Source organism: Colletotrichum phormii (genome assembly GCF_030913505.1).
Source record: "Colletotrichum phormii strain CBS 102054 chromosome Unknown BDP81scaffold_40, whole genome shotgun sequence".
Lineage (NCBI taxonomy): Eukaryota > Fungi > Ascomycota > Sordariomycetes > Glomerellales > Glomerellaceae > Colletotrichum > Colletotrichum phormii.
In genome coordinates this window covers 237507-262356 of record NW_026851482.1, presented here as the reverse complement: position 1 = coordinate 262356, position 24850 = coordinate 237507, and the positions used below count along the sequence as shown (strand labels likewise).

The window sequence follows — 24850 nt, the reverse complement described above, 5'->3', positions numbered from 1 at the left end:
TTTCCGATATATACAAGCATCCCGTCTCTACATGTGGCGTCACTAGTACCCTGGCGCTTTTCGTATTACAAGTCGGTAAGACTTAGTGTCTCCCCTTTCCTCGCTTTAAGTGTTTAAGACCACAGGCAAAGGGGGATGAAAATGCGTTTCATGAGAACAACAGACTATTTAATTGTCAATATCAGGTAGTGGACTCTGCACTGCTCCGTCCAGTTTTCCACTGCATTTAAGACACACAGTGCAGGCGAAAGCAACGCAGGCCTAATATGACTGGGGTCATGGTGGCGCTCTTAATGAGGTGAAGCATTCGCGTGAGAAGAGTCACTCAATTTTACAACGTCTATATTGATATTCCAGTTTGCTTGAAGCCAACATAAGGACACGAGAAAAGATAACAGGGCCACAATCAAACCCTATCCTTAACTAAACAAGCAAACGTTTATAGTTGTGTCCTACTTCCATGGTCTTGTCAAATCAAAGAAAGAAGCAATACAAAATGAAGAGCAGACAGAGAAAAAGCAGATCTCGTCGAAACCAAAGACAAAATGATAGGTTCCGAAATCGAAGTAGCCAAGGACAAGAGTTTTTGGGACGACCTTTGCCAGTCTCGCCAATCGTTGTTGACATCGGCTCATAGAACAGAGTCCGTAAAGATCGTCTCACAGAGTAGACAGAACTTCCTCAGCATGGGCCAATTCCGCCAGTTGAAAATCGTTCAGAGTGCGTCTTCGTCTCTGTAGATTCTTGATCTTTGAAACAAGGCGAACAATCTCCCTGTAGTTTCCTAGAGGGCGATGTCAGTATGTTCATTTGTTCTCTTGCGAACATAAGTCAGACAGGGTCTTTTGAATAGAACGGGTCTTACTATGAAGCACGGCCTCATTGAGCTTGCAGAAACGTCGTTCAGTCCTGAGCCCTTCCATGTTATGCTTGAGAACGGGTACGGCTACAGTAACTGTAGCCGCAAGAACGCCTACCCCCAAGGTGGCAATGATCGGAGCTGCCACGGTAATGACCGCCAACGAGGCAGGATCAAGCATGGTTGCGGGGGTGAGATCGGTAGGTAGAGCTGGATAAAAGAGGAAGAAGCTTCAACCGTCGAAGGTTTTCAGTGTTCACCGCAGTCGGCAATATTGTCTCTGTCCTGCTGTCGTCGTAGGAGTTGGAGGGTGGCCGGGTCTTAGGGTAGTCGGGACTAATTCAGTGGGGAGTTGTAAGAAGTATGGAGAAAGAATGATGTGAGAGAAGTGAGGAAAGATCACGGGGGAGGGAAGGTCTGGTTTTATGAATGTGAGAATAGCGTAGATGGCATTGTCGGGGAAAGTAAAGGAAGCAGATATTGCGATGCTAGAGGTGTGGTGGATAGGTACCTGCAAGCTCTATGGGTATCAGCAAGCAGCTATATGTATCTTGGGAGTCTGGGGCGTGTGTTGCTTGGCAACGTAATCACGATACATGTACTTAGACATCACCTCGATTGGTTTCAACTGCCAATGGCACAAAGGGTTTCACTCTGCCATAGCCACTGACTCCAACCGCCGGTGATATCCCGTCTGCTTAGAGCGTGTGAAAGGCTTGAGAGTTAACAGTTTGAGTGGATCGAAGCCTTGAAGCGTTGAGCAACAAGCCCCATCTCCGTTGGATTCAATTAGATCTTTCAGTCGTAGTAGCGATTCAGCTAGCACCGTTGGCTGCGGTGGTGGTGGCAATGCGTAGAGTAGGTAGGCGGACCTGAGCGGTTCTCACTACCTAGGCGACTCTCGGTTACCGTTGTGTCGTACAGGCTGAAGAGATATCTCGGCAAGTCCACAGCCCTAACGGCCAAATAAGATAGTCCTGTTCACAAGCCCAATACAGAACTGATCTAGGAACATGCTGTCGAACTTTCCCCGATTTAGCGGTACACGACTTAAGGCTTCCGGGATGTGCGAAGGCAGGGCTCATACGAGGCAAGCGCTGCCCTGATCTAGGTGGTGGATTGCCATGAAATGTTGTGGCACTCGAGCCTAAATAGGAGATAGTCCAGAAGCATGATGCATTCCAATATTCCAGTGACCACTTGAGACAGATACAGTCTGTACTCAACAAAGAAATGAGAAGCTTCGAGGGTGTAAATAGAATAGCTCTAAGACGCTGCTGCCCTTTCTGTTCGAGTTCCAAGCCCTTCCATTAACACATCCCCATATTCTCAGCTCTTCGTCACACGCCTCGCCAAGCCAGTCGTCCAGCTCACAGGAATACTCCGTTTGAACCAGAGACGTTCTTGTCATGAAAATTTAGCTAGCTTCTATCAGAAGACGAGCATATGCCCACATCTGCATATATAGCGTGAGATGAAAGGGATTGCCGACGAAAACACACTTCAAATTTTTGCACACCCCATTCTCCAACAACGCCCCTCCAGGCCCTCCTGGATGTGACAACTAGTAGAGCAGGGCTGAGGGGCGCTAGCAAGGAAGGGCCCAGAAAAGCCGGTAGCATCAGAACAGTTGGCTCACCGGGATTCACCGGGGCGGTGCCCTTGAGGCTGAACCACGTTGGACACGCAATCGCGGACAGCGGGCTGACACTCCGAGAGCTAAAGATTGGCCCAGAAAGTAGGCGTTGAATCAACTTCTAACCTGATCAGAAACCTCACACATTTAACAACAAAGAAAGCCATTTCGAAACGAAGATTGGTAGTCCGCACCCGGCATGCGATGTCTCATGAGATCCACTTTTGGCATTGCTAACGATGACGCTTCCGGTATTGACACAGCCAAAGCTTGGAGCTCTGTCTCCCGAACAACACCTTACTCTTTTGGACGTCGTCGCCTGATAGCAAGATCCTCCAACGTCTTTCAAACCGACACACCATGTTTGTTTCGGTGTGAATGCGGTAGGCAACCGATATCGTGATCGTTTTTGGCGCTTCAGCACCCATTGGCGTGGCTTGACTTCATCTTCTTTTCTTTCATGCTGCAACCGCGTGAGGAATTCTAGCTCCGGAAGTTCAAACAGATCGACGATCAAATTTTTGAGCCATACCTATGGGCATTGACCACGAATGACCAAAAACGTTGAGCTGACTCTTAGATGGCGGACACGTCGTCACAGGGGTTGATGGTGAAGCAGAATTAGCCTTTCCGAGTCATCACCTGATTACCGCGATGATCTGGTGGCTAGTGGTAGGTTGAGATGCAGAGCAGGAAACGGACGCTAGCAAGCAAAATTCTCCTGAACAGGGCTGTTTTCTCTCCTCTCCTGGATTTGAGAAAGAATCTCGGGACCGAGACATGTATGTTCAGCCGTGGGCTTGTTTCCTTGGGCTGTGTCCTTGGCATGTTGACACGGCTGAATCACCGGAGATGGCCGTACTCCTTGATTGCCATGATAATTACCAGTCGGTCTGTCTGTTCTTCACGAAAGCCACACCCTCCCCCTCCTAAGCCAAAAACCCCTGCACCCCCTTGAAGGCATCAAGAACTCGAACGTTGCCCGTAGCGCGAGTGCTATGGGTGACTGCGGCAGGAGGGGTACACCTATGGCTTGCCCCGGTGCAATGTCGACGTGCTTGCTCGGAGACATGTGTACATCGTCGAAGATGTTGAGTCGGAGGGGGTGTTTGAGAATGGGGTGAGGTGGGGTTGAGAAGGACGATGAAGACGATGTGTTGTGGAGGTCTGTAAAGAAGATGCTGAGGCAGTCAAGTCAATACTGGAGGGATGGGAGAAGAAACACTGGTCCAAGGGGAGAGCCATTGACTTCATCATGAAGAGAAATGTGACAGCAAAAGGGCAACAAGAAAGTGTTGCTCGAAGCCGAAGGGGATGGCAATGATCATAGAACACAAACCCATCCATACAAAGCACTTGACCTTTCCGTTCACCAACTGGGAGTTGTGGTTCACAACCGACTTGGAAGAAGATTTGTTTGTGCCACTAGCCACAGCTGCGCCTGCAAACATCATTCAGAACTAAAAAGGCGTCAATTTGAATGCCAGCCCAGCCTGCTTCAATGCTGTAGATATCTCCAAACGCCATGATGCAGGTCCCTCGTCCAATTCCGCCCTTGATGCGACCATGTCTCGTCAAAATCACCCTCTCCACCTTTGCAAGACGGACCAAATCCACTCTCCAATCCTGGCCATCCCCATGGCTCCCGTCAAGCCCAGGGCTCAACGGCAGAAGAACAGTCTCCCCAAGTCCTCCCCTCAATCCTCCCCTAAGCTCTCCCTAACACAAGCCCGACACCGTCTCCGAAAATCCTTATTCTTGCCCTCCCGCTCCTCGCGAAACATGCGCGCAGCCTCGACGTTGGCGGGCGACTCGTCGTTGGGCCCGTGGAAGAGGCTGATGGTGCTGAGCAGGATCGTCTCGGGGCTCTGGACGGGACTCCATCGCTCCGAGGCCGCCTCGTAGCCGTACTGGTCCTCCTCGGGCGGGTGCAGGATCGAGATGCAGAGCCGGCCGTCCGGGTAGATGTTTGGGTGGAAGGGGATGGGCGTCTGGAAGGTTAGAGAGGGTGGCATGAGGGGGTAGTTTGCCGGGAAGGTGAGCCTGGCGCGGAAGTTGCCTCCTATATTGGAGAGAAGTATGTTAGCTATTGCGCGCAGGAAGGACTTGCGGGTTTAGAGGTGGAGAGAGCAGGGGAGGGTAAGCTTCAACTGGGCTGATCCTGCCATAAGCAGGAATTGAAGGAAGGGAACATACCTCCGTAGTACTTGCAGTCGTCGCTGATCATGAGCATCACCTCCCACTCGAAGATGCTGTTGTCATTGACCAGACCGCATGAGATGCCGGGAATGTCCTTTCCCGTTTGCATCTCCTTGAGCTGCCGACCCAGCAGCGACGCCGCCGCTGCAGAAGACGATGCCATGGTGCCGCAAAGCTCTGATCTGTGTATCCTAGTAGCTGTGCGTGTGTATGTATGTGTGTATGTTTCGGGTGGTAAGGGTGGATCGACGGTAACACCGAAATTGAGTCTCAAGTCCTTTGCGCTTTGAGATGGCAGGAACGAATGATTGAGGGAAAGCTGAGGAATGGTGTTCGAGAAGTAACGTTCGTTAAGTAATGTCAATGCAGCTTTAACTGAGGTGTCTTGAGAAGGAACCAACGCAGCTGTTCGAGCGCCGGCTTTGTTGGCTCGAGTTCGTTGTTGAGCAAGAAGAAAGGACTGGTATTGTCCAGCGTAGAGAGGTTGCTGAAGGCGGCAAACAAACCCGACCGCGGGATGAGGTCTTCGAAATCGGAGCCAATGCGAAGGTGGGGTTACCCGCGAGGTGCAGGGGTTCGAGGTGCCGTTGTCTGAGGGGCTAACTTCGGTCAACTCACCGAGACACACCGTAATGACCTCGGTGAAGGAATGGCGACCGCCGATTCTCAATACCATGGTCGGGGACAGCTGAGACTTGCTGTAGAACCGACGTACCGCCTCGAGTCAATTCGTGTTTTCGCACGCCCATTGAAACTCCTCGAATATCGGGATCTTTCTCCTCATCGTGTTGCCAAACAAGGGTATCATTTCTCGCGTCCTGCTCATCGTACAGCTCTCGGAATCGCCAGCCTCTCGCAGCACAGCTTACTTCTTCTTCGCCCCCCCAAAACCCGTAATCCCCATCGCAGCCATCATATCATCCTCATCATGCTCCCCCTCAATCCTCACATCACCCCCATACTCCGTCTTCACCTTTTCCGCCGCCTCCCGTCCAGCCCTCCTCCTCTCATCCGCCTCCTTCCTCTTCTTCCTCTTCTCCTCTGCCTCCTTCGCATTCTCCTCCTCCCGCAACGCAAGCCTATCCTGCAGACTCGTCACCTTCTCCTTTTCCAAATCCAGCTTCCTCTGCCAATGCCACTCAATCCTATCCCTCACCTCCTCAGCCGTCGCCCTCTTGACCTCGGTCTTTTGTCCAGTGTTGGCCAAGTGCTGCGGCGTATTCAAATGCTCCACAAACTGCTTGTTATCCTTGAACGTGAGATCGCACGGCTCGCAGTAGAACCCGGCACCTCTCCCTCTCTTGCCCACGCCCGCGCCCGCGGGGACGAGCTGCGTCTTGCCGACCTGCGCGCTGAGGTCTAGGACGTTGCGCCGCGCCTGCGTGAGGGTCTCGTCGCCCGTCAGGGGCTTGTAGTATTTCTTGCCCGCGAGCTTGGCTTCGTAGCGGGCTTTGGCTTCTTCTTTCTCTTTGGCTTCGCGATCTTTGGCTTTGGCTGCGTATTCGTCTAGGTCGTAGGTCTTGCGGAAGTCGGTGTCGCCTGAGGGCGCGCCGTAGGCGCTTGCTTTCTTGTCGGCCATTGTTGGGTTTCGAGGGGTTTGTGTTGTGATGGTATTCTTTCTCGGAAACTTCTCGCGATGGGAAGAGAGGAGGGTAATGTCGAGGATACTGGCGTTGAGTGTCGTGTGTTCCGCAGAAGATGTGACGGGCAATGGGTGGATGGATACGGAGCTCGGCCAGACGCGTTCGATGATGAAATTTAATGCCTGGGAGCCGGAGCTGGGGTCGGATGAGGCTGCAGGGGTTGGTGACCAGAATTGGGAGGGGCCAGGCGAGACAGGGTCCAGGGGGTGCGATGGTGGGGTTGTAGCGCTAGGTAAGAAGAAGAAAAAAAAGATGCCTACCCCTCCATCGAATTCCCCCTCCAAGGTGTGGAAGAAAAAAGTTACGCCTAACCGCCACGAACTTTTATAGTCATTGACCGACTTCCCCCGACTCAATACTCCAGAAGACACCACCATCGTTGTATAACAAACGAAGAACGCACCTTCAAAATGCTGTACCTCGTAGGGCTGGGTCTCTCGGACGAGACCGACATCACAGTCAAGGGCCTCGAAGTCGTAAAGAAGGCCGCTAGAGTCTACCTGGAAGCCTACACGAGCATCCTCCTAGTCGACAAGGCCGTCTTGGTACCTGCCCCCCTTCCCGAACCCTCCGTCTTGTCAGATTATTCCTGCTATCACGAGCTTCTCTAATACTCACGTCAACTAGGAAGCCTACTATGGCCGCGAAATCGTAGTAGCAGACCGCGAAATGGTCGAATCCAACAGCGACGAAATCCTCCGCGACGCCCAAACCCAAGACGTAGCCTTCTGCGTCGTCGGCGACCCCTTTGGCGCGACAACACACACCGACCTCGTCCTTCGCGCCCGCGAGCTCGAAATCCCCGTCGCCACCGTCCCCAATGCCTCCATCATGTCCGGCATCGGCGCCACAGGGCTGCAGCTCTACAACTTTGGCCAAACCGTCTCCATGGTCTTCTTCACCGACACCTGGAAGCCGGCTTCGTTCTACGACCGCATCAAAGAGAACCGCGATATCGGTCTGCACACGCTCTTGCTGCTCGATATCAAGGTCAAGGAGCAGAGTCTCGAGGATATGGCGAGGGGAAGGAGGGTGTACCAGCCGCCGAGGTACATGACTGTTGGCCAGTGTGCTGCGCAGATGCTCGAGATTGAAGAGAAGAAGAAGGGGGGCGTGTATACGGCTGATAGCTTGGCTATCGGGGCGGCGCGTGTGGGAGGCAAGACTGAGAAGTATGTTGCCGGCACGCTGAAGGAGCTCTGCGATACGGATGAGATCTTGGGTGGCCCGCTTCACAGCATGGTTCTCCTCGGAAGGAGAGCACATGAACTGGAACGCGACTACATTCGTGAATTCGCGGTGAACAAGGAAACGTTTGACAAGAGCTGGGCTGCGGATTATGGGAAGCAATAATCGTCATTCATATCCCGTGAATGGTCGGGGTCTTGTGGCATATTCCCCCAATAACCTTCATCTAATTTGTGCTATTCTTACATGCAACCGCCATTACAACTCTCTCTGTCCCGCCTCTCAGCTCAAGAGGAAGCGGAGCGGTACTGCTCGACCTCCTGGGAAGAGACCTCTCTCAACTTGTTCACCTTTGCGGGGCTGCCGGTTACGACGCCCTCGGCCAGCTGAGCAACCTTGCCGATGAAGGTGGCGTTGCTGAGGGCGTAGGTGATGCTGACAGTCTTGACGCGGATGATGCCGATGCGGGGATCGTTCTCAGAGCCGTCGTGGGTGCCATCACCGAGGTCACCGAGCCACGCCTTGAGGGTAGAGCTGTAGTGCTTCTTCACCAGCGCGCGGTCGGTGATGACGCTAGAGACACCAGAGACGGAGGCCCAGTCGCCTGAGCTGTTGATGAAGGAGATGTTGATGTGAGGATCGCTGTCAATCTCATCCGTCTTGTTGGACTCGGTGTTCGTGTGGAAAAGCAGGTCAATGCCACCGTTTTCCTGGACGAAATGTTAGGGAGGGAGAGCTTGCAAGGGGGGAATTGGGGTGCTAGGGAAGAAAACGAACCGTTGCGGCGAGGGCCATGGCGCGAGAGACGAGGGCGCCAGACTTTGCGTCTCTGGTGGTCATCATGGCGAACTTTGTCTTGTCGGCAAAGCTGACGAATGCCTCGACCTTTTCCTTGACGGAGACATCGTTGTCCTTGTTGGTCGCCTTGTAGGGGTCGGCAGGCTTGCTGCCAGTGGAGGTGTTTGAGAAAGACATGATGAATGGGGTTCTTGGGAGTGTGTTGGTAGTTTTGGGAAGATTTATTAGTCGTGAGTAGGATTGAACGCGTCGATTGAGCTGAAAAGTCCGAATGATGGATCGTGAGAAGAGTACGGGAGTAGACATTGAATTGCACGAGGGGAGGTTCTTGTAGAAGGAGTATTTGAACCCCCTCCTATCTAGGGCGGCCCCTCAGGCGAGCTGACCTCATTACTGTAGCTACGTGCAGCCAGGCACGACCGATTTCATCATCGAAAAAAGCACATTGGGAAAGGTCTCAAGGCAATTACCTAAGGTGAGGTGGTTAACTAGTGACCGAGCGACGGCCGAGTGACCACGGGTCGCAGTGTCGGTCGCGCGGAGCTGAGGGAGCTTGAGCTGCAGAGCCGTACATGGGCGAGACATCATGACGTCAAGAGCGGAGGGACAGATGGCGTTCCTGCCTACAGTAGAAGGGGCCAGCCCGCAGTGGCTCGACGGGCATATGGGCAAGATGGGGTAGCATGAGGTAGCATGAGGGAGGTGTAGCTGGGTAGGTAGCTCCATGGGAGTCTGGATGGACGACGCGTTTTATGGGGACAAATTCATCATTGATCGGCTTGTTTGCGTTGACGGAGCTGTGTTGATGCCGACCGACATTGGGCGCGGGGTGCTTGCTCTGTCGGAGGCTGTTGCATAAGGTAGGGTGTAGTAACATTTACCATCAGGTTATTGAATACGTGAGTTCCATGGTCGACGAAAAGAGCTTCACTTACGGAGGTATTATCCCAATTGAGGTTGTAGGACTGGAATGCCCAGACAAGAAGGACAATCCGAGCTTCGGTTTAGACTTTTGATTGCGACTTGTGCCAGCGGCGTCAGCTGTCGCGGGTCTGTGTGTCGTTTTATACTCCACAGTCCTAGTCGCGATACAGCTGGGAGATGCACAGACAAAAAGGCTGAAGGCATTGACAGCCACGGAAAGACAGAGGAGAAATGATTAGTGGTTGCTCCGAATATCTGGGGTAAGAGTTTTGTGATTTAGAGGATCAGACTGTCGGCAACTCTCACCATGTCGTGACTGACGGGCCCGATGCTGCCACCAAACAGCGATCGCGATGCGGCTCGGGAAGCTACAACGGGGTATCCGTACTTGCCTCCTTATGTGAGTACCTAGGCACGGAAAATTCGTTCGACACCTACCTCTTGCCTTGCATAACGCACCGCACCTTCGCGTAAGGTGGGTAGTCATCTCATGAATGCACTCTGTTTACTTTCATATGGGATATTGCATGATACCTCGTATGCTGCACTGCAGACTGCGGCTGCCCTCGTTTGGTCTTGCGGTGTAAGTCCAGATCGGGATCAATCCAAGACATACATTAGGTCGAGATGGAAACCTAGACAGCCACGTTTGCTCACGTTAGGCGCTTGTTCTTTCAGTGGGCTGGGTTTGAACAGATTGATAAAGCACATCCATCCAATAGCTGTTCGGCGGGGATGATTCCACCAAAGAAGCGATTCTCATCTTCGATTGCTGAACGTCTGACCTTTAGAGTTTCCACCCAACTGCAATTGACTCCAAGAGCCCAGAGCAGATTCGGAAGCTACCTACCACCTACCTAAGGTATCTATCTACCCCTGTGCACGCCATGCCCCCCCTGCCCTTACCGTTCCTTCCCATCGCTGCTTCGTTCTGTGGTTCTTTCCCTCATCTTCCAAAAAAGCATCGTCATCTTGTCCATCCAACTGCTCATGGAAATCTGCAATTAATGCATCCAATCTGCGAGTAATCGCCGGGCAGTCGCAGAACGCCCCACTAATCCACACTTCTGCCAGCCAATTGCCTCGCCCAGTGTCTCGTGTGTCGTGGCAGTTGCTGTGTGTGTCTCCCGTCCAGGAAAGATACAACCGTTCCCGTTCCGTTCAGCACTTTCCCTCGTCAGATGCAACAACTCCTGCCGTGGTTAAACATATTCGCCTACAGCAGGTGCCAGCATTGCAACCCCATCCCACCTCAACCTCGTTTCTCCGCAGTGACTACCTGCCTGGGGAATTAAGAGTCTAAGACACGTATCTCACATCGAACGATTGCTCCCCGAACCCAGTGCCTGCAGGCAGTCAAGTCAGTCCCGTGGTCTGAAGATTAGGTGAGGTACTCGCCTGGCAGGAAAGAAGCAGATGCGGTCTGCGGCGTGCCTTCCTGCAAAGAAGCTCACGTCGGGGTTTCGGCGGACATCGGCACCGTCAAAGCTGAAGAGTCTGAGACGGCGCAACGTCGCTTGCCTGCCGAACGTGGGAGCAGGCACCTTCCCTACCTCACCTTAGTAGGTAATAAGGTAAGCACGACCTGGAAGGCAGACAATCCACCATTCACCGTAGCCAAGCGGAGAGGGAAAGAAGAACAAAAAAAAAAGGTCGGCGCTTCTTGCTGCCACTGGTCGTCGCCCACCCGCACTCCACCACTGACCAAAAGAGTCCAGTCCTCACCTGCCTCATCCCCGTCCCGTCCACTTTCCCTCGCCCACGCGCAGATCTGCCACCTCTCCCAGCGGCGTCGCTTCACATTACCCCCCCTCGTCATCTCTCATCTCTTACCCTTTTTTTTTTTCCTCGTGATTGCTCCCTTCAACATCAACCCTCCCCCGCCCCTTTTCCCTCCTTCCTTCACCTACGCACAATCCATTCTTCACTGATGAACGACATCAGGCACAGATAGAGTGATTCACTTCAGTCTGCCTTTATCCTCCTAGGCCCCGAGGCCTCTCCGAATTAAGCGAACCCGCGCGGGCCAGTTGACGACGCATAAAATCGACGGACAATTCCCGACTCGACTCAGCTGCGAGCTTTTATCACCTTTCGACGGGATACGCTAGTGATTAACCTCTTCAACGACTCGACAGCCCGACCCGACCACGGCCAGGACTCCCTCATCAGGACATCGTCATCCGTCACTGCCGACTTATCAACCACGACTCGGCCGCTTGGGAATTTCTTCCTTACTCACCATTCCCGCCAATTTCTTCACCCGACCGACATCCGGTTGTCGGCTTAGCTGACTCTCGTCATTCTGACTTTTATTTCGGCCCCTCCCATAACGTCAGGACGAACGCCCGAACCACATCTCTTTCTTTCCTTCAAACCTTCGTTTCACTTTTCATTTTTTCTCCATTCGCGGGTCGCATCGAAGGGTCGCTCAACTCACCCCGATCAACTGCTGTACCCTGCGTCGCCAACGTCAAGGTTCAACCCGCCTAATTAGTGGTGTTGTCTCTTCGAGCCTTGATCGACGATTTTGCCTGGACCTAAAGTTCTGCACATTATCCACTCGTCCAGCAACGAGAATTGACCAATTCCGAACCGACGCAGTAACTTTTCGAGTTCACTAACATAATCTGCCTCGACTGGTCACGACTGATTCGTACCTTTCGCGAGGCCGACGAATCCTCCTAATTCGCAACATCGCCTGGCTCTGCAGCTCAACTTATCACCATGGCGCACCGAGAATCGGTGTGTTTATCTGTTATTTTCTACTCTTTTGTTGCACGCTAACCAACAAGCAGGAGATCATCCCATGGGAGTGCCGTGATGTGGAGGATCAGGCCAAAGCCTACTACAACCAACCTCTCAGGTCCTCGAATAAGGCTCTCGCCGAGGAAAATGCGAAACTGAAGAAGCTGCTCCGAGAAAATGGCATCTCTTGGTCCCCTATATCCGCCAACTACCAGAACCTCAAGAGTGGTGCCAGGCGGAAGCAAGCTCTTTCCTCAGGAACTCGCTCCTTTCCATACATTCCGACAGAAGTCCTGCTGCGCATTCTCAACTACTCAATGACTTCGAAGGACACGATTATCGACCCTTTGTCGAAACTCACGCGCGAGAACCTCACGGCCGAGGAGAAAAGCCGCGGTAATCAAGTCGCCATCCATTTTTTGGCGACATGCAAGGCGATGCACGACGAAGGCAGCCGCATGTTCTGGAGCCAGAACACTTTCACCTTCACAACTCCGCAAGCTGTCAAGAACTTTGCCGAGTTGGACTTTGGATTCCGAAAGGACATCAAGCATGTCAACTTTCGCATCGTCGCTCAGTTCTACGACGATAAGAAGCGAAAACACAAGCTCGAGCGATCCTACCACCCCTCCCTCAAGAGCGATATCATACTGCGGACGATTCCTCGAGTGAAGGAACGAAGCTATGCCCGTGGCGGCTTCCGCGCCTACACCTGGGGTCAAGTGACGGATTTCCTGCGTGCTCTCCGCCCTCCCTTCGATCCCAAGCATGACAGGAAGCTGGTTCGCCCCAAGCTGCTCCCCGGTCTTGACTCGCTCAGAATTGACTTAGTAAACTTCCTCGACGACTTTCTCCCCATGCCTGGCAGCGACATGCACGATATCGCATCCCACGAACTCGGATGCTCTCTGAACGAGTTGCAAGTCACCGGTCTTCCGATAGACGATTCTGGTAGCAAGGTCACCGCAGAGCTTACTGGGCTCCTGCGGGACGAGGGCCTCTTCCTTGCTGGCTTGCCTTCATTTGTTCAAGTCAAGAACTCCCTGAAGCCTCTGCCGGGCATCTCGAGCTGCGCGCGTGTTGTTCGGGCTTGGAAGACGGTAAGGGAAAAGAAGGGATCGGATTTCCCTGAACTGTACCCGCCTGTTGGGTATTCTGATGATGAGGATGATGACTCTGACTCTGATCCGGAACTCCACACCCATCCCACTGAGCCTATCATGCCTCCTGCTCCTCGAGAGCCAGGTCATCCCAAGTCTGCACCCAGTCGCCGGGATTTGACGATCTGGAAGAAAGTTCCCAAGTCCCGTGATCATAGCAGTGACGACGACCGCCAGTGGACTGAGTTCTGCCGCAGTAGTGGCTATCCCATGGAGGACATTGAGGACATGATGGGCGACGATGACGAGCTTGGTATCTGTCCTTGTTGCGGTGAACCCCATCCTAGTATCTTGGACCTCCTCGATATGGACTGGGATGCGGGTTCATCGTCGTCGGATGATAGTGATTGAAGGAGATGCCCGACTGATTTGAGAAGGTGGCATTTGGTTGGCGTTACTGGAACGAAGCGGCCCGAGCATGTCTAATGATGAAGAGCGACATGGCTAGGCACCGTTACAAATGGTATCCGGGATATTAACAGGAATCATGATTCATCGGATGGAAAAGCTCACGGAGTTACTTTGCTCAGGTCACACGAGATTATGATACCACATTTTGCTCAGGGCACATAGATACCATGGTTGGCCAGTATTAAGGCGTATGAGGCCAGCTTCTGTCTCATGGACGGGAAGCCTAGCAAATTTAAATTGTTCTCTACTCATGCTCCCTACCTAAGCAGCTCTGCCGTCCCTGAATCTGTGCTTAAATCGATGCCCCTTTGAGGTAACTTGGTCACTACTATCGCCACTCTTAAATTTTGAAGCTTACCTCCCTTGTCTCTTCGATAGAGAACCTACCTGCTCTGGACTCATCACGCCCGACGCCTTTATGACACTCTGTCAAGTAGTAACACTTTGCGACGCAATTCTGTCTCCGCATCAGCAAGTCGACCTACAAGTTTCCCGATGTCAGCCTGGACACTGGAAAAGACCTCGCAGAGCTTGTATACGTCCCATGCTGGGTGGACCCTGTGCTCCCAGGAAGGGGTAATGTCCCTAGTGGACATTACCCGATGATGACGATAGTCATCGCTATCCCATGCACTTCTGGAAGAGAAGGAGGAAGAACTCGTCCAGAAATCCGGGTATCGGCCCCCATTCTGCTTTCGCTGCGCGTCGTCGAGGACGCGGTCTACGTCGTACGTCTCCCTACGAACTTCCCCAATCGTGTGTCTGAGGATGTTTAGGTCTTGATGGGTTCGTCTAATCATGGCGGCGAGTTTATATGAGTCCCATGTTGTGTGGATTTCGGTCTGGGAGACCCGAAGGGGGTTAGCTATGGAGTCGGGTGTCGGTGGATTTTGGTAGGGGTTTGAGAGGAGGTAGTGGGCGTCCCAATCTGTTGCGAGTTCGGGGGAGGTCAGGGTAGGCATGCAGGATTCGTAGTCTGGGCGGGCACGGAGGTGGTTGAGGAATTCGAGGCTGAGAGCGTGGATTGGACCTGAGGTTGAGGTGTAGGCTGTTATACCTCGGGGAGGGAAGCTGGAGGATGGCGTTGGTGGTGTTAGTGGTGAGGACATGATTGATCTTGATGGTTGTCTAAAGAGGATGTTAGTTTGGTGATGGGGTTGTGTCTCTTACCTTGCGAGTTGCTGCTCAAATTAGGCATCTAGTATTCGACTACCTGATGAGTGCGAGGAGCTAAGGTTGACGAAAAGTTCAGACAATTGGATACATCTGGTCTTTTATAAACAATAGAAATTGATGGCTTTCTTGTACACAGGCTCTAGTCCCATGGCTTTCTTTGCTTCCTCAAGTTGAATAGCTCTACTGCTCCAGGTTGTTCAGCACATCTACTCTGTTGTGTGCTCTTTGGCGACGCAACCTACGCCAAGAATAGGTAAACCCATTGTTAGAGGAATTATGCGCTCTTTGCAATCGTTGCGTCAACAAAGAGAGAACACACACAAAGCTTAGTTACCGAGCCTGGGTCTCGTCAAAGAACTCGTCAAATGCCATTGTCTTTTTACAACAACTTGTCAAACTAGTTATCCCCAATCAAAGTCAGTCTCTCTAGTTCTTCAATACTAGGATTCTCTCTGTAGTCTCCCGATTGCAACGCACCTTCAAACCTTATCGTCATGTAACTTGAAGAGGAAGGACGTTGGTCCATCTCCGGCACTCTCTATCCGGTTTAGGCAAGGCGAGCGAACGCTGGTTATTAGTGTTGACGAAAGCCAGACCCGCTCGAAGCCCCTAGGTTGTTAGACGTAATTAACCTTAATAGCGCAGCCATTCTATTTTGCAACCAACTAGCGCCCTATTAGCAAGGGTCAGAGTGGGGGGTTGCTCACTGGTGATAATGGTATCCGCAACTGAATTGAATTTGCTCTTTGGGACCAAGCAGCTGGGCTCACCTCAGCGCTCAGGCATCTAATCATTTCCTGCGGCATCCCGTAGGATGGAGTTTAAAAATTCCCACATTCAGGTGAGGATCCGCGGACACTTGAGGTCTTGTGTCTTTGGTGAGATTGCTGTCGATCGACGTGCCGCTTCCGAGGCTTGACTCGCGATCTGTAGTTTACTCGCCCGGGTTTCGACTTTGTTCGGGAAAGAATTACGTACTCATCTTTAGCGATAGCTCTGAAAGCAACTCCTTCAAGACTATCTCCCATGTCCTTAGCATTCGAATGTGTGTATCCGAACGGGTACTCCTTCTCGACGCTTAATGGTCGAAGGTTCCGATTGCAACTTTGCGCCCACGTGTGACATCCGGGAAGATCCACCACATCCCGCAGTTCGCCTCTCTTGGGTTTGGATGCGCAGCAATCAAGTGCCGCGTTGAGAGCCAAAATTCTTAACTATCCCGGTATGCCGCATAGGTTTCCGTACCAGGGGCGGCTTTACCAAGACCTAAGCGACCTTGACAGATGCAACTTCACTAGGAGCAAACTTGTAAAGCGTTGGCGTGCCCCGGTATGTGACGAACAAGGGGGCAGCAAGATTTATGTGATTCGATGTTGGAAAGTCTGGCGTGTCTCGCGAGTCTAGGTATGGACATTGTCGGTATTAGCGAAGGGCCCCGGACAACGCTAGTCCAGGGGAGGGAACAAGGAGACAAGGCTCAGAAAGCGAGGCGAATGGGAAAGCCGCCTACGTCGGAGTTGTGGATGTGCGGGCTACTGCGTTCCTAGCATCGTGGGTTTCTCTCTCTTCAGTCTTTGGGCAAGTCTCGACGATATGTCTGGTCCTTTCGTCAACAAGTCGAGTCAGCATCGTCAGGTGCCCACTATATAGCCCGGGGGAAGCGAGATCAGGGGGAGGGGGGGAACAATCACGCCCCAGTGCGAGTCATTGCCCGTTCGAGCGAAAATCGTAGGCGCGTTTTCCCATGCGTTGAAACTCAATGTGACCTTATCCCTGTTTGGCTGCTTGTTGGAAAAGCGAGCGAAAGAGAGAGAGCGATAGAGCGGGTTTAAGTGAGCCAGAAGCGAGGAGTATCTCGAGTTTAAACATGGCTGTATGTCCTCTTTCCCTCTGCCCCTCCCAATCTCTCGGAAGTCTTTTCTTTCTTTTCGTTTCGTTCTCTTTTCCCCCCCCGGCTCGGTGCACTCCGCCAAGGTCACCAGGAAAAGCTTCACCAGGCCGACGATGCGTGATCGCCTTTTCGACATCCCGACGACGACGGAGGAATTCTCCCCACATGCAGTACACCAAGATACCTATTGTGCCACTGGCTTCGGCGTATTTGATTGCCAACTCGGTGGTGGCTTTATAACGGGTTTGTGGTTGCGCTGCGGGTCGTCTCTCGTGTGCTGGGGGGGTCTAGGCTGGGATGGGATGACTACTTTACGCTGTTGGCTGTTCCCCAAGGGATCGCCTTGTTGGTGATACAAGGCCTTTGTAAGCATGCTCCTGAACTGGGCCATGAGGGCTTCGAGATTGGTTGTTTTGAGGATGTGTTTTGCTGATACTTGGCTGCAGGGACATCAGCTGGTCTTGGATATGAGCTTTCGCAGGTCGAGGCGAACTGGAGGTTTTTGGATTCTGTGAGTTGTCTATCAGTTCAACCTCACTTGCCATGAGATATTGGGCATTTAAGTGTTCAAAGTTGCTAACAATGGTGGCGAAATTATAGCTCTTCCTCCCATCCGACACAATTTTCGGCTTTGTCAGCCTGACAACGAAGCTCAGCGTCCTCTTCTTCTACCTCCGCGTCTTCACAAGCTCGGCCATGCGCCTGGCGACCAAGATGACATTCCTCATCGTCATCCTATGGGGCGTTGACAACATCCTCCAGACCCTGCTGGTCTGCCACATCAGCAATGGCAAATGGCAGGCCACGAACCCGGACATTTGCCGCGAACACGAGGCGAGCATCCTCTCGACGGGGCTGTTCAACTGCATCACCAACACTGTCATCATGCTGGTGCCGCTGTACACGATTTGGAGCCTGAAGAAGGTCAGCGTGTCGACGCAGTGGGGGCTTAGTGGAGTGTTTTTGTTGAATCTCATGTGAGTTATGGTTCCCCTCTATCGAGCTCGGCCGGTCGATAAAGCCGTGCTATAAATGGATCAAAGCTGGTGTCTAACATTTTACGATATAGTGCCATCATCGCCTCCATCGTTAGACTCCGCATCATGATGGACGTTTACAGCTTAGCACAAGTCGTCCGCAACATGCCCGTCGCACCCTTCCTTACGGTCCTCGAAACGAACCTCACCATCTGCAACTCTCTCCCGATGCTCCTCCCGCTTTGGGACTTTTGGAAGCACCGCCGCTTCGAGACGGACGAGTACGTCTCGCGGCTGGGCGGCAACAGCCAGTCGTGCAAGCACGAGCATCTGGTGGAGGACTTGACCAACGGCATTCCGCTCGAGATGATGTACGGCAAGAACGATGTGCACTTCACGACGACGGTTATCGGGAGAGGGGAGTTGAGGCGGTCGAACGGGACGGATGAGGATGATATTTCGGAGACGGAGTCGACGCAGAGGCTGCCAAGGAATGCGCAGGCGATTACGATTGAAACGAAGTGGTCTATTGTGGAGGAGACGACCAAGGATGGTGGGAGAGCTTGAGTGATATCCCCTTTGTGACGTTTTTTGCGATATCTACTTATGAAATGATAATGAAATATTCCCTCATAAATAGCTTACCAGGAGCGTAAGGGGGGATATGACTGTTAGTGATAAGGCCATTACTGTGCGACTCCCCATTACTCTTGCGCTGCACGTTACCGTAACTCGCATCTCTATAGTGGTGACGTTTGCGACAGTTGCGATCACGGCAATGGTCGCAACATAGTTGCCGAGGGTTTTGGGAGTTGCAGGTAGTAACGAGAAGTTCAAATGCGCTGTGATTAGGCCAGCCACCGGATTCATGAGCTGCTTTGCGAAGTCAAGCGTGTCCTTGATGAATGGCGTCAGCAACCATGATGAAGGCGTCGTTAGAGAGCAAGAGGCTAATCGAGAGTCTCTCGAACGACTCTCATAGAAGCATTTCAAGAACATTATGAAAGACCGATTGAAGTCAAAGCTGTTGCTACCCTCTCTTCTCCAACGTTCCATCTCCCTGTTGAAAGCTCCTTCAGACGAACGGGGAATCTACGATCATCGTTTGCCGGTGCAAGGATCTTCCTAGGACAGGATCTAGGATGCCATTAGTTCTATCGAGATCGCCGACGATCCTCGGGAGTACAGGCGCTGATTTACTCGCTGAAGATTTGATACAAGCTTCACTTGACTAATCAAGGTCTGTGCTAGAGTGTGTCTTAAGGTGTCAACTCAACTGGCATCGCGATACGCGACCCAAGCCGCCATGTCCTACAGAGCATCTCACAGACTAGGACTCATGACAATGACGCCTGCGGTGCTTTCCAAGTCCAAGCGCGATCCCACGGGTGCACAGGTGGACTCTGGATTGACTCCGATGTATATAGCTTTTTCCACGCCGCAGTCCACTATTACATAGGCCTTATTCTTACGTCTCCTTTCCTAGGCCTGGCTAGGGTAGTTAGTGTTTCGTGCCGCCATAACCGTCCGTGTCACGGTATTCGGTGTGGTCCAATGTTTGCGGAGACCGTAGATCTCTATCTAAGCTAGGTTTTCTCATTTCTAGTAGACAATTTTTCAGAGTGACAGAGTTTGTCGAGTCGCATCGGCGAAGTTCGGGATTTCGGGGGCGAAGAGTATCACCGTTCGCAAGGCCGACTGCATCCGGATAGTCTCGGGTGTATGGTTGTGAGAGGTTTAGAGAGCTATGCCCTGGGACTATTCAGAAGGATGGAATAGAAACCGGATGCGAAATCAGAATGGCATGAGATTCATATTGAAAAAACATTGTGAAATGAAGCTGTCAGGCCCATCCCAGTACACTCGTTACAACGATTGTCACACTATGCCTATGAAACAATATGGTCTTACACAAGCATGACTAAGTTTGCCAAGGATATGCCAGTATAAAGGGTCTTCCACTCACTATATAGATAGTCGGGATATTCCCATAACCACTCGTTCTTCATACTCATCAATACATCCCATTGACCCCCTACCTGATAATCGCTGCCCAACAGAAGCGAAGGAGGTTGGAGAGAAATAGTACTTAATAATAGTTAGGATGGATGGCAATGTTGGGGGTGCCTAATGTTTACACCTTGACCGACGATGATTCAGGACACTGGATTTAGCTTTCTTCCTTCACTTTAAGTATTTTAGAGAAGTCGTATCGTCAGTGCGGGAACTTTGATTTTGAATGACACTACTGGGTAGGTAGACAATATTAGTCGGCTATGTGCTAGTCTCTAAGAAACAACAAGTATGTACATGAATACTTCTTAAGCTTTGTACAAAATATGCCTCTCCTCCCCCAAGCCAGCGAATATTCGCTGTCGAGCCCGTAAAGACTAGAGCCTCAAGCAGGGGAGTAGCCTGGTCAAAGATCGACTAATAGCCGATTAGTAGACGGGCATCTTGAAGGCATCGAAAGTGTACATCCAGCTGTCAATAGAAGCCTGGTCGTAAATACAATCGAACGAGGCACCGTCGTTAGACCACAAAGGCCGCATGGGCCAGCGGCAGAGCGTGTCGATACCGACGCCGGTGTTGTTCAGAGTCGCAGGTGCGGTATCCTTCTCAACCCACTCGATGACAGTCTGCAGCGTAGTCTGGGGCCATCCACCACCGGGCTGGTTCGAGTTGACACCGCAGTGGGCGCCGCCGGGAACGAGGTACAGCCTGTAGAACTCGTCCATCGCGGCACCACTGTCGTTGAAGCTCTGACCAGGGAACATGATGCTCCTCACAGACTCGTAGTAGTGCACAGACGAGGCGGCGGGGATAGAATCGTCCTGCTCGCCGTGGATGTGAAGAATCTTGCCGCCGGCGGACTGGATACCGCTGAGGTCCGGGTGCGTCGTCTGCAACGAGTCGGCGTACTTGTTCATGCCGTAGAGCATCCAGTCGCGGAGGGTATCGGCGGTGACGTTGGCGAGGTTGCCGAGGTCGCTGGTGTCACGAAGCTGGAGGTAGCGCGCTACCCATTCGCCGCCGAGGCTGGAGATGCTCAGGTCCCAGGTCTGCGTCGCCTCGTCAAAGGAAGCAGTGGCCTCGGAGAAGGCTGAACCGGGTTGGTAGTTGAGGTAGACGCGCTTGCCCGTGGAGTCGTGGAGACCGTCGTAGTATTCCTTCACCAGGGCGGCGGCGTCGGCGGTGACGGTGCCGTTCTGGGCCGGGCTTGCCGGGGTGGGGAAACCAGGGCCGGTGCTGGCAGCCTTGGCGGGGCAGGAGTATGCTTGACTGACGGTGGTGTTGAAGTCAAAGGTGTTCTTGCAGAGGTCAGAGCGGGCAATGACGCCGTCGGCTTTTCCATCGAGGGGATCGCAAGCGGCGATGGTCATGTTAAGGATCTTTTCGAGTTCGCATGTGGGAGGGAAGTAGTTTCGGGCAGCGCAGCCGCCAAAGCAAACAAAGCAAATCGGCCCTAATATTTGTTGATTTGCCTCATCGCCGCTAAATCCTTGCTTATTTGGCCTTGTTGATAAATCCATCAAATCAAAGGCACGTGACTGCTTGTATTGCCTGATTAGGAAATAATTGAAGCTATTCACAGGTCTCTCTAGATATCACGGATGAACTAGGAATCCATCGATCCCTGACACAGGTAGAACCCCTCTCTTCAGCCAGTTCTTCGTCAGTTGTAGTCGCTCTATACTCTCTGGCTTCATCGAGAGCCTCTGCGACGTCAGCGTTAATTTCGCTGCACTGAAGGCTCGCTCACAGTCTGACGCCATAGCTGGGATCGCAAAGACGTCAAGGGCTAATTTACTCAACCGAGGGTACTGAGCCTGACGGTCTAGCCACCATCGCGCAGGGTCATCCGTCTCCTCTGGGGCTTGCCTGAGGTATGAGTTAAGCTCGTCAGACGTCGCCCTTGCTTCCTGACTGCGACGACTTCTCAGCCACTGTCTGAAGTGGCTGTCCTCGTGTGAAGATGGGGCTGACGAGGAGGCTAGTGATGAGACTGACACATCGTCGTTCTGATACCACTTATTGAAGAAGCGCTCCAGCCCCTTTTCTGCACTCCGTACCCATGCCTCTTGGCCATCTCTACCCCATACTTCCTTAAGGTAATCGAAACCAAAGTAGGGGTGGAGAATAATTGAAGCAGCAAAGAGGGGTGACTCAGCAAGTGCTGAGTAATACTTGTTCAGCTTCTGCCAAACCAGCTCAATAGAGGTCCGAAGATTCGCCTGGTACCCCTTCCGGAGGCGACGGAACTGCGAAGTGGCTTCAGCCCTTCGCCGGGCCCAGTCAACCTCCACGTGATCCGGAAGAGAGCTCTCGTTGAAGGGCCGTCGAGCTGACGACCTCAGACTGCGACTGTTGCGAGTAGAGAGTTGCCGGTCCTCCTCCTCCTCATCTTCCTCCTCTTCCTCGTCCTCCTGTACAACAATAGGAGCAATCTCATGATTATAGTAATTCTTCCACTCCTCAAGGTGTTCAAGGATGTATTCCATGCCAGTAATCACCTCCCAAAGGCGTCCATGACCGTCTCCCTTGCCCCATCCCTCCGTTCGTTTTGTCTGGAAAAAGAGGGGCTCTAGGAGGCTCTTAACCTCAACGAGAACAAGCCAATCCTCATCCGTTCAGTGATCAGAGGTAGGAATTTGGAGGGAGGCCTCCTCGTCGTTGAGACCTGAAAGGTAAGCCCGGATCTCATGCCTCTTCTCAACTGCCCTCTCGATCATTAAGTAGGTTGAATTCCACCTGGTATCGTTGTTAAGGATTAACTGTAGCTCTGACGAGCTTCTGGTGAAGAGACAGTAATCAGAACCGCTATCAACCTCCTTTGCGATCTTCTTAAAGCGTTCTGACCGTTGTGGAGAGGCGCGGATGAATCTCACGATGTTCCGAAGCTTGCCCACAGGCCCAGTCTTCCTCCAAAGTTTGAGATCTTCCTCATCGCGATGGACTGTCTGGTAGAATTCCGACTCAGCCTCAAAGGTCTCAAAGTCGCTGCCGAAGAGGAGGGACTTGGCCACAAGATTGAGGATGTGACCGTAGCAACGCATTCGATATGCTTTGCAGTCACGTGAAGTCATCCTAGGGTTGATCCGTGGGTAGAAGGAGGCCAAGCAAGTGTCATTATTCGTAGCGTTATCGCAGATCACCACTCCAATACGGTTGACTAAGCCCCAATCCCTCACAGTATTTTCAAGGGTGGTCGCAAGGTTGACACCAGAGCGGTTTCCTTGTTGCTGAGTGAAGGCGAGGAGGCGCGATTGATGCTTCCCTTTTGAGTCAAGGAAGTGAGCAGTGATAGCCATAAAAGCATAAATATTCGGCGATGTCCATAGGTCAAAGGAGAGATGAATCCTTGTAGAGGCATTGCGGAGCTCAGCCTTAACTGTTGCTCTGCCTCGACTCCATACAGTCTCAAGGTAGTCAGCCATTGAAGTTTTACCCCATGGCACCTGAGAGAATAGATCGACGTTGTGGAAGCGAAGTAGGCGCTGGAGGAAGGTATCATCGAAGTGGTTGAAAGGAAGGTCTTGACCAACAATCGTAGCAAGGGCGAGATCCCTAATAACAGCAACCTTCGATCGAGGGATACTCGAGGTAGTGAGGCGGGGACGTTGTGAAGGGGGTGGTGTGGCTGTCTCGTCGGAAGAGGGGTCATCCCTATGCCCATCAATGGGGTCACAAGGGCTAATATGATGAACCCTTTATAAGATTAGTAAGTTATGAATAGCTTCACGACAATAAAGACTTACCGACGTAGATGCTCCTGAGCAGAGCTGGTGGCGACTGCAGAGAAGAATTCAGGCCGCCCCTTTTCGTCGCATCGATAGCAACACCAATAGGCTTGCCCAGCTTCGTTGTTGCGTGTGAGTTCGATAAGGAAGACTCCATAAGCCCGTACCCAAGTTGTACGGCCTCTTCCACCCTTACGGGCCAGCTGCTCCTCAACAACGAATCGCCGATTCCCCCATATGATAGGTTGAAGGTCGGAGATGGAGGGATTCGAAGGGAGGGTGACGGCGCGACTGGCGGTAACTTGGTCTGAGACCCTAGCTTGTAGCTGTCTTAATCTGGTAAGGGCAGTCGCAGTGAGAGGCTCTGACATCTACGAATAGCCTCATTAGTAGACTGTATAGTAGACAGAAGGAAATATTACCTTAATTATATGTATGGTAGAGAGCTGGGAAGGTAAAGTTGGATGAAGCTGATGATAGAAATATAGCCAGATGAATGGGAAAAACGACGCCTTATATTGTTAGCGAAGGTCAAGGAAAGAAATCACCAATCAGTAAAGGGATGAAGAGGCTGGTAGGTGAAGTATGGAGGGTGAGGTATGTGACAGAGGGAGACTGAAATGCAGCACGCTCATTGGTCAGAGTACCTTAGTCATGAGTCAAATCAACCAACCCAAATCGGGGGGGTTGGCTTACTTATTTGGGTGGTCTGAATAGCTTCATTTGCTTGACTTAGTTGGACTTTGCGTTGTTGGCGTTGCTTTGGCGGCTGCGCTGGTTTCGGGTTTGTTCCATGACGTTGGCCGTCAAGTGGTTTACCTGCTGCTGTCCATCTTTGGCGTTTGTTAGCATCGTACATCAACTGAAGCCCTTGGTATTGTGACTTACATCTGAAAGCAGGAGCGCCAATGGTAAGACCGTCAAATTGGTCCGCAAAACGCTGAGCCTGACTCCATCCCTCGCGGCCGCCCTCAGAGCAACCTTGGTAGTGGGAGTAGGTCTTCTGGTCCGCGGCAACACTGTAGAACTTCTTGGTGAACTCCTTGCCCAGCGTCGCCAGCTCGTTGTGCGCCTGGTATCCAAACATGTAAACGGACTGCCAGTTCACAGTACCGTTGGCCGCGAGGAAGACAGCATCCCATTGCGTGTTGAAGTCTCCAAAGCCGCCATCAGTGATACCAGAGACGGCACCAACAATGATTCCGGTAGGAATGTACTGGCTTCCAGAGTTGATGGCCAGGCCACCGCCGCCAGTCGAGACGTAGCGGTTCTGGAAGGCGTCGGGAGAGGGCACCCAGTATGTTACGTGGACTTTGTCGCCGCGAGGCCGTCGTGGGAGTAGGCAAAGGTGACGTTGCAGTACTCGATGGTGGCAGAGGGATACCACTCGGAGGAGACGGAGGCGTTGCTGACGACCGAGGTCACGACAGAGGACGCGTCGATGGTGATCCTGGGAATGAAGCCGCTCGCGGGGAGAGCCTCTTGCGCGTGGGTGGTCG

General features: G+C 52.4%; 10 protein-coding genes across 10 annotated transcripts; 3 read left to right on the top strand and 7 right to left on the bottom strand.

Annotated features, from left to right (window-relative positions):
- Positions 1 to 4192: 4192 nt before the first annotated feature.
- Positions 4193 to 4857, bottom strand: BDP81DRAFT_400690 (ubiquitin-conjugating enzyme; the record flags this gene model as incomplete). Its single annotated transcript, XM_060588723.1, has 2 exons — positions 4193 to 4557; positions 4692 to 4857. The coding sequence occupies 2 exons, from the start codon at positions 4855 to 4857 to the stop codon at positions 4193 to 4195; spliced, it is 531 nt and encodes a 176-aa protein (XP_060438047.1).
- A 702-nt stretch (positions 4858 to 5559) lies between these two features.
- Positions 5560 to 6273, bottom strand: BDP81DRAFT_400689 (uncharacterized protein; the record flags this gene model as incomplete). Its single annotated transcript, XM_060588722.1, has 1 exon — positions 5560 to 6273. The coding sequence occupies one exon, from the start codon at positions 6271 to 6273 to the stop codon at positions 5560 to 5562; it is 714 nt and encodes a 237-aa protein (XP_060438046.1).
- Positions 6274 to 6747: 474 nt separating this feature from the next.
- Positions 6748 to 7690, top strand: BDP81DRAFT_455748 (diphthine synthase; the record flags this gene model as incomplete). The annotated part of the gene is made up of 2 exons (XM_060593092.1): positions 6748 to 6882; positions 6965 to 7690. The coding sequence occupies 2 exons, from the start codon at positions 6748 to 6750 to the stop codon at positions 7688 to 7690; spliced, it is 861 nt and encodes a 286-aa protein (XP_060438045.1).
- A 122-nt stretch (positions 7691 to 7812) lies between these two features.
- On the bottom strand, positions 7813 to 8500 carry BDP81DRAFT_335379 (pyridoxamine 5'-phosphate oxidase; the record flags this gene model as incomplete). Its single annotated transcript, XM_060585848.1, has 2 exons — positions 7813 to 8235; positions 8303 to 8500. 2 exons carry the CDS (start codon positions 8498 to 8500, stop codon positions 7813 to 7815), a joined length of 621 nt encoding a protein of 206 aa, XP_060438044.1.
- A 272-nt stretch (positions 8501 to 8772) lies between these two features.
- On the bottom strand, positions 8773 to 9286 carry BDP81DRAFT_168947 (uncharacterized protein). The gene has a single exon (XM_060582142.1). The coding sequence runs from the start codon at positions 9198 to 9200 to the stop codon at positions 8916 to 8918; it is 285 nt and encodes a 94-aa protein (XP_060438043.1). The 5' UTR covers positions 9201 to 9286; the 3' UTR covers positions 8773 to 8915.
- Positions 9287 to 11520: 2234 nt separating this feature from the next.
- BDP81DRAFT_168938 (uncharacterized protein) lies at positions 11521 to 13611 on the top strand. The gene is made up of 2 exons (XM_060582141.1): positions 11521 to 11992; positions 12046 to 13611. Exons 1-2 carry the CDS (start codon positions 11975 to 11977, stop codon positions 13504 to 13506), a joined length of 1479 nt encoding a protein of 492 aa, XP_060438042.1. The 5' UTR covers positions 11521 to 11974; the 3' UTR covers positions 13507 to 13611.
- Positions 13612 to 14048: 437 nt separating this feature from the next.
- Positions 14049 to 14654, bottom strand: BDP81DRAFT_277426 (uncharacterized protein; the record flags this gene model as incomplete). The annotated part of the gene is made up of 1 exon (XM_060582979.1): positions 14049 to 14654. A coding segment is annotated over one exon (606 nt), but the record flags the coding sequence as incomplete, so codon positions are not given.
- Positions 14655 to 16609: 1955 nt separating this feature from the next.
- Positions 16610 to 18177, top strand: BDP81DRAFT_455744 (uncharacterized protein; the record flags this gene model as incomplete). Its single annotated transcript, XM_060593091.1, has 5 exons — positions 16610 to 16615; positions 16717 to 16876; positions 17080 to 17144; positions 17234 to 17610; positions 17703 to 18177. 5 exons carry the CDS (start codon positions 16610 to 16612, stop codon positions 18175 to 18177), a joined length of 1083 nt encoding a protein of 360 aa, XP_060438040.1.
- A 1874-nt stretch (positions 18178 to 20051) lies between these two features.
- Positions 20052 to 21143, bottom strand: BDP81DRAFT_335325 (Tannase/feruloyl esterase; the record flags this gene model as incomplete). Its single annotated transcript, XM_060585843.1, has 1 exon — positions 20052 to 21143. The coding sequence occupies one exon, from the start codon at positions 21141 to 21143 to the stop codon at positions 20052 to 20054; it is 1092 nt and encodes a 363-aa protein (XP_060438039.1).
- A 2828-nt stretch (positions 21144 to 23971) lies between these two features.
- Positions 23972 to 24792, bottom strand: BDP81DRAFT_168906 (tannase and feruloyl esterase-domain-containing protein; the record flags this gene model as incomplete). The annotated part of the gene is made up of 3 exons (XM_060582140.1): positions 23972 to 23998; positions 24048 to 24184; positions 24240 to 24792. Coding segments are annotated over 2 exons (654 nt in total), but the record flags the coding sequence as incomplete, so codon positions are not given.
- Between the last annotated feature and the right edge of the window lie 58 nt (positions 24793 to 24850).

Bases quoted from the DNA above. Each gene is read 5' to 3' on its own strand.
- BDP81DRAFT_168947 (XM_060582142.1), bottom strand. From the start codon at position 9,200: ATGTTACTACACCCTACCTTATGCAACAGCCTCCGACAGAGCAAGCAC.